Here is an 8178-nt window from a genome sequence, read left to right on the forward strand (position 1 = left end):
GGTTAATCTAACTTAGTAACTTTGGAAAGCTCTAACCAATAGATGGGTAATTTATGGAAGAATGTATAGATTCAAATTCCTATCTGTATTTATAAGATTACCCTACTTATGAATAGTAAAATTTAGGGGGTTGCAAGTGGGATAGAGGGAGTAAGAGGGAGGAAAACAAATGACAAGGAAAGGAAGAGAAAAAAGAGAGCGGGAAAAAGAAAATACGAGAAAAAAGAAAAGAAATAAAAAGGGGGAAGGGAGGTGGGGCATATGCAATTCCTCTATAGTATATTATTCTGTGATTCAGTTGTTAAAGACCTTTTTCGTGCATCAATTTTTTGGTTTCACATTATGTTGAGGTTGTGAAGGACCCGAAGGGGGAAGCGATAGAGGAGACTGGGTGAATGGCTGAAAAGAGGGAGAAGAGAAGAAAAAGAAGAAAAAAGAAAAAAATGACTCTCAGAACTTCTGTTTTCTAGTTTCTTCCAGTTGGTGGCGTTGTCTATTCCAAGCTTGAGTCTCTGGGTTCAGGTATGGTGGTGGTAGTCAGTGTGAGAGGACTTGAGGACTTGATGTCTTATTTTCCTTTTTTTTTTTTTAAAGAGAGAGTGAGAGAGAGGTAGAGAGAGAGAGAATTTCAACATTTATTTTTTAGTATTTGGCGGACACAACATCTTTGTTTGTATGTGGTGCTGAGAATCGAACCCGGGCCGCACGCATGCCAGGCGAGCGCGCTACCGCTTGAGCCACATCCCCAGCCCGAGTCTTATTTTCTGAGATGTAAACCAGGTGCATGATCTGCTGCAGAACCACACTGGTAGCCACGCCAGCCAACCGGTTGGTGGGTTTTATGGGTTGGTGGGATTTTTCAAGATGAGTTCCCTCAGCTTTTCTCATAAGGTATTTGATGAGGTGGGGGTGTTGGGGAAACCTTATGTTTGTCAAGAGCTCAGTCAGGTGACCACACGGGCGGGCCTCAGGGCCCCTCCTCCAGTTGGAGTGGTCTGTCTACCGCACCGGCAGGAGGCTGGGCTCCTCCAACTGGGGAGGTCTGTCTACCATGCAGGCGAGCCACTGGGCCTGTTCTCCAGGTCGCAGGTCTGCCTACCGTGCAGGCGCAGGCGGCAGCTGGGCCCCTCCTCCAATTGGGGTGATATGTCTACCACGCAGGAGGGCCATTGGGCCTCTTCTCCGGGACGCGCGGTCTGCCTACCTTGCAGGCGGCGGCTGGGCCCCTCCTCCAATAGGGGTGATCTGTCTATCGTGCTGGCGGGCCGCTGGGCCTGTTCTCCAGGTCGCAGGTCTGTCTACCTTGCAGGCGCAGGCGGCGACTGGGCCCCTCCTCCAATAGGGGTGATCTGTCTACCACGCCGGCGGGCTGCTGGGCCTGTTCTCCAGGTTGCAGGTCTGCCTACTGTGCAGGTGCGGGCGGCAGCTGGGCCCTTCCTCCAATTGGGGTGATTTGTCTACCACGCCGGCGGCCGCTGGGCCCCTTCTCCAGGACACACGGTCTGCCTACCTTCTGTGTTTCATCTTTAAAACAGAATGAAGCCAAGCATGGTGGCAGACACTTATAATCCCAGAGACTTTGGAGGCTGAGGCTGGAGGATACCAAAATCAGGGCTCTAAGCAACTTAGTGAGATCCTGTCTCAAAATAAAAATAAATACATAAAAAGGACTGAGGATATACCCCAGTGGTAAATGCCCCATGGATTCAATTCCCAGTCCAAAAATTAAAAAACAAAACAAACAAAACACCTCACCAGAATGAATAATGGAGAGGAAAAAAAAAAATTCTGAGGCAACTGGACAAAAATGGAAGAGAGAAAAGTAAAGGATTAGAAATAAATTTCTTGTCTCTGTAGAATTAACTGTGTAATCAGTAGTCAAGAGAGGAGGAAAATGAGAACAATATTTGTGCATTTTCCTGATTTTCCTGAAAGACAAGAAATGTATTGATAGCTAAAAGACTTAACATCCTCTGCTTTCATAGATGGTGCTCTTTCCAAAACAACCACTGTATTTATCTCTTACAAGACGCTGACCTCTCCTCTTTCAAAAGTATGCCTTCTAGACTAGGGATGTAGCTCAATGGTAGAGCACTCACCTAACGCATACAAGGCCCTGAGTTCAGTCCCCAGTACTACCAAAGAAAAGAACAAAAGACAAAGCAAAGAAAAAAAAAAAAAAGGAAGAAGTATGCTTTCTAGACTTTTAGGGGGAGAACATGTAAACCAGTTATCTATAATTAATGAGGTAATCACAGAATGTATGTGACTCATTGTGATATTTCTGTACATGCCAATATTGTGCATTGATTGATGCGTCACTTCTGTCCACTCTTCTTCTACCCTGCCCCTGTCCATCCTCTTTTCCCACACCTAAATGATCCCTCTTCTTTCATGTTATTTATTTTTGTAGAGTTTCCACATATGAGAGAAAATGTACTTGTCCTTCTGTGTCTGTCTTATTTTGCTCAACATGATATTCTGTAGTTTCATCCATTTTTCTGCAAATGTGAGGATTTCATTCTTCTTTATGACTATTACTATTTTGTGTGTGTGTGTATACACACACACACACATACACACATATTTTCTTTACCATTTAACTGTTGACAGGCAATTTTTATATATTGTTTTTCATGATAACAAATCTCTGATTTATGTGATCATCAACTAATTGACTCATTGTTTTGCGTTTTTCATAGGTATAAGTTTACAGTTACGCTCAGCCCAGTCACGCTGTACTCTTCTAGAGAAGCAACTAGAATATACAAAGAGAATGGTTCTCAATGTAGAACGAGAAAAGAATATGATCTTAGAACAACAGGTGAGCATATGTTCCAAAAAGGGTGACAATATAATTTAGTATGTATTTGAAGAAAATTTAACATAGGAAAATTGTCATAACATCAGGTAAAATAGGATATTGTTATGGTTTGGATATGGAATATCCCCTAAAAAAAAAGCACAAGTATTGAAGGCTTTGTTCCCCAACATAGAAATGTTCAGAAAATGGGACTTTGGGAAGTGATTGGATCATGAGGGCTCTGGCTTCAGTGGATTAATCCAATAATAGCTGAATGAACTACTGGGAGGCAGTGGAAGCTGTAGGAGTTGGAATCTAGTTGAAGAGAGTGAGTCCTTGGGGCTTTGTCCTTGGGGACTATATCTTGTCCTTGGACCCTTCCCTCATCTTTTTTCTTCATAGCTACCACGAACTGAGCAGCTTTCTTCTGCCACACCTTTCTGCCATGATGTTCTGTCTTACCTCTGGCCCAAAGCAATGAGCCAGCCAACTGTGGACTGAAAGTGTGAACCACACTAAATTTTTCCTCCTTTAATTTGTTTATGTCAGGTATTCCGGTCACAGTGATGAAGAGCTGGCTAACACAGATATAAAGCTATATTTAGGAGATTTCCACCTGCAGTAATGATAGATTGGGTCATTTGAACCAACCTTTTTGCAAAGAAAAACTGGATAGAATATTTTTAAATATGTTTTAGTGTTGATGAACCTTTATTTTATTCATTTATTTATATGTGGTGCTGAGAATTGAACCTAGTGCCTCACACATATGAGGCAAGCCCTCTAACACTGAGCCACAACCCCAGCCCCTGGATAGAATATTTTTAAAAAGAGGGCTGGGGTTGTGGCTCAGTGGTATAGTGATTGCCTCGCATGTGTGAGGCACTGGGTTCGATTCTCAGCACCATATACAAACAAATAAGTGAATAAAGGTCCATCAATAACTAATACAAATTTAAAAAAGAAAAAGCTATAGTAACAAAAACGGCATGGTATTGGCACCAAAACAGATATATAGACCAATGGTACAGAATAGAAGACACAGAGACAAATCCACATAAATGCAATCATCTCATACTAGATAAAGGTGCCAAAAACATACATTGGAGAAAAGATAGCCTTTCAACAAATGGTGCTAGGAGAACTGGAAATCCGAATGCAGCAAAATGAATGAAACCCCAATCCCTCACCATGCACAAAACTCAATTCAAAGTGAATCAAGGATCTACAAATTAGACCAGAGACCCTGCACCTAATAGAGGAAAAAGTAGGCCCAAATCTTCATTGTGTTGGATTAGGCCCCTACTTCCTTAACAAGACTTACCTAAAGCATAAGAAATAAAATAAAGAACTAATAAATGGGATGGACTCAAACAAAAAAGATTCTTCTCAGCAATGGAAGAGAGAATTAATAAAACGAAAGTAGAAATCATCCAGATGAATGAAGAGACAAAATGATAGTAAATTCAGAAAGCAGAGTGAGAAGGTCTAACTTACATGTAATTGGAGTTTCAGAAGGAAAGTGGGGCAGAGACAATATTTGAAGAGATAATGGCTAAGAATTTTCTAAAAAAAATCCCACCAATGATTCAAGAAGCTGTATAAAATCAAAGCAAAATGAATATAAATAAAGCTTTACTCAGAAATCTCATAATAAGGTAAATAATAAAAACAAGTCTTCAAAGTAGCCAGAAAAGATAATTACAAAGGAATGATCATTAAAGCAATAGCTAACTTTTTAACTGTATTGAATCCAAAAGAAAGTGGACTGATAAACTGAAGGTATTAAAAGAAAATAACTATTGATCTAGAATTTTATGCCGGGTGCAAATATCTTTGAGAAATAAAGGTTTAAAAAAAGACATTTTAAGACTAAGAAAGCCTGGCAGGGTGTAGTGGCATACACCTGTAATCTCAGACACACAGGAAGCTGAAGCAAGAGGATCATAAGTTCGAGGCCAGCCTCAGCAACTTAGTGAAACCCTGTTTCAAAAAATAAAGGGGGGGGGCTGTGGTTGTGGCTCAGTGGCAGAGCGCTTGCCTCGCACGTGGGAGACCCTGAGTTTGATCCTCAGCATCACATACAAAAATAAATAAGTGAAATAAAGGTGTTGTGTCCAATTACAACTAAAAAAAAAAAAAGAAAAAAATTAAAAATAAATAAATAAAAAGGGCTGGGCATGGTGGCACATGCCTGTAATCCCAGCAGTTTGGGAGGCAGAGGCAGGAAGATCGCGAGGTCAAAGCCAGCCTCAGCAAAAGCAAGGCTTTAAGCAATTCAGTGAGACCCTGTCTCTAAATAAAACACAAAATAGGGCTAGGGATGTGGTTCAGTGGTCGAGTGCCCCCTGAATTCAATCCCCAGTACCCAAAAAATAAATAGGCTAAGAAGTACCTCAGTGGTCGAGCGCCCCTAGATTCAATCCCTAGTACCCCTCACACCCCCCACAAACACAAAATTAACAGTCGGAGATAATTTGTTGCTGGTAGATCTGCTCTGAAGGAAACAATAAAGGATGTATTGGTATTCAGACAGGAAAACTTTCTTCTACAGAAGATCAGAGATACAGGAAGGAATGAAGAGCAAAATGATGGTAAATATATGGATAAATCTAAATGAATATTATGTAAAACAACAGCTTTATTTAGTTTGAATATAAAGAGGATTAAAATTCATCAGAATGATAGCTTATAAATTAAAAAGGAGTAAATATAGTTTACAGAATTCTAACATCCTTGCGTTGTCTTTGAAAAAGGGTAAAAGTACCAATACTGAATTTTTTTAAATACCTTTATTATTTATTTTTATGTGGTGCTAAGGATCAAACCCAGTGCCTCATACTTATGAGGCAAGCACTCTGCCACTGAGCCACAACCCCAGCCCCCAATACTGGATTTTGAAAGGTCAAATATATAATAGGTTTTGAAGAAACTAAAAAAGAGTAACTCTAGAATTTATACAGAAAAACAAAGGTCCAAGAACAGCCAAACTATTCTGAAGGCGAAAAAGGTGAAGGTCTTGCTCTATTAGACATTGAAACAAGGTATTGTGCTATCAAAATTATGATAACAAGATAACATAATATTTATATGGATGAACATCTAAAAACAATGGAATGGACTCTTAGCAGAAATTCAATATATAATTGCAGACCATTGGGGAAATAATAGTTCAATAAGTGATCTAGAAAAACTGAAATTGGATCCCTATTTCACACCATACATAAAATCAATTCCAGAAGGATTAAAGACTTAAAAGGAAAAATTTTGAAAATTTAGAAACAATTGGAGAATATTTTTATGACCTCTTTGGAGAGGAACTTTTTTAAAAAGACCCCTCCTCAGAAGTAACAAACAATACAAAAATGGGCAAGAGTTATGAAGAAGCATTTTACAGGAAAAATGGAATTACATATAGCCTTACATTATTGGGAAACATCATCAATATGATTAGTAATCAGGGAAATGCAAATTAAAAGCTTAATAAGATAATACTTCACATCTACCAGATTGGAAAAAAATTTAATTCTGATAATTCTGGACATCAGAATCATTGAACAGAAGAGCAACTACTTTATCTTATGAAAAAAGTTGAGCATGCATTCTCCAACAATCTAGAAATTCTAATGTATATTAGTCAGCTTTGTCACTATAACAAATACCTGAAATAATCCGCTTATAAAATAAAAAGGTTTATTTTACTTACAGAGTTTCAGTTCATGCTTTGCTTGGCCTTGTTGCTTTGAATATGTGACTGCACGTTCTGGCAAGAGCATGTGGTAGAGCAAAACCATTCACCTCATGGCCAGCATATGAAAGAGAAGAAGAGAAAGGGACTGGGATTCCACTGTCCCCTTCAAATCATGCCCCCCAAAGACCTCCCATAAGGCCCCACTTCTAAAGTTTCCCTACCTCCCAATAGTGCCAAGCTACAGACCAAGACTCTAACACGTGGCCCACTGGGGGCATACTCAAGATCTAAACACAGTACTTTCCTAGGTAAATATTATAATTAATGACTTTTAACAATATTAAAAATGTTTTCTTTGTATAATTTACATGGAATAAAATGCACAGATCTGTACACTATATGTAAATGCATAGACCTGTGTAATCCATACCCCTATCAAATACCTAAGAGAATATATCCATTATCCTAGAAATTCTCTCACCTCTCTTCAAAGCTATTTGAAGCTCTCGATTTAACCCCCAACAAAGCAACTAATATTTGTGTCGTCCTCTTCGTGTCGTTTCCCCCCCCCCAACCCTAACCCAGGGCCTTTCTGATGCTAAGCAAGTGCTTTACCACTGAGTTATACTCTCATCCCTTCCTTTTTTTTTTTCTTCCCCCCGTACTAGGAATTAAACCAGGTGCTTAACCACCTAGCCACATCCCCAGCCCATTTTATACTATTTCAAGACAGAGTCTGGCTAAGTTGCTTAAGGCCTCACTAAGTTGCTGAATCTGGCCCAGAATTTGTGATCCTCCAGCCTCAGCCCCCTGAGCCGCTAGGATCACAGGTGTGCACCACTGTGCCCAGCGACACTTTATTTCTTTAACACAGGTTTTGCCAATCATTTTTATTTGTAGAATTGTTATATAAGGTTGCATAGAAGAACTTATTCCATTGATACTAATATAGTATCACAACTCTTTCCTTTGCCCATTGTATTTGGTTTTCTTGGTTTTGCTAGTAAGCACCTAAAGTATATACATGCATGTACGTGTTTTATACAGTAAATTTATATTGTATGTGAATTCTCAGAAATCATATTATTCTTGATCCATTGGCATCACTTGCCAAATTCAGCATTGGTTGCTTGGTTTGTTTTGTTTTAATTCTTTCCAGGCCCAGCTTCAAAGGGAAAAAGAACAAGATCAGTTGAAGCTGCATGCAAAACTTGAAAAGCTTGATGTCTTAGAAAAAGAGTGTTTTAGATTGACAACAACTCAGAAAACTGCTGAGGTAAGCTTCTGCTTCTGTCTTTGAAGTGATGATGCCAGGAATAAATCCTGAGTGTTAAGCAAAACTGGCATTGTATATGAATGTACAGTAAATCTTAACATTTTAAAACTTCATTTATAACTTTAAGTAATCCAGACATTAATTCCTGCCTGTAGCAATAAAAGTTAATGTGCTCTGTCACAACTAAATGAGTTTGCATTTTGATGTAAAATTGTAATTTTGACTTTTTGTAAAATGACAGAATATTTTCATTTGTCAGATAATTTACTTAAAGGATACTGAGAAGATTGTCTTTTACCACTTGTGGTCAAGTGAAGCCTATTCTAAATCCTTTCTTATTCCTCCTCCTCATCCTCCTCCTCCCCTCACTCCTCCTCCTCCTCCTCCTCTTCTTCCCCCCCCCCCCCT

General features: G+C 39.3%; 1 protein-coding gene across 1 annotated transcript in view; it reads left to right on the forward strand.

Annotated features, from left to right (window-relative positions):
- The first annotated feature begins 2562 nt into the window (after window positions 1-2562).
- Cep57l1 (centrosomal protein 57 like 1) overlaps window positions 2563-8178 on the forward strand; it is a 16196-nt gene continuing 10580 nt past the window's right edge. Inside the window, exons 1-2 of the mRNA XM_015497276.2 lie at window positions 2563-2824; window positions 7654-7770. Coding sequence (XP_015352762.2) covers window positions 2777-2824; window positions 7654-7770 — 165 coding nt within the window. The 5' untranslated portion in view covers window positions 2563-2776. The remainder of the gene's footprint in view (window positions 2825-7653; window positions 7771-8178) is intronic.

The sequence above is a fragment of the Marmota marmota genome, unplaced genomic scaffold (assembly GCF_001458135.2).
Source record: "Marmota marmota marmota unplaced genomic scaffold, marMar, whole genome shotgun sequence".
In the NCBI taxonomy this organism is placed as follows: Eukaryota; Metazoa; Chordata; class Mammalia; order Rodentia; family Sciuridae; genus Marmota; species Marmota marmota.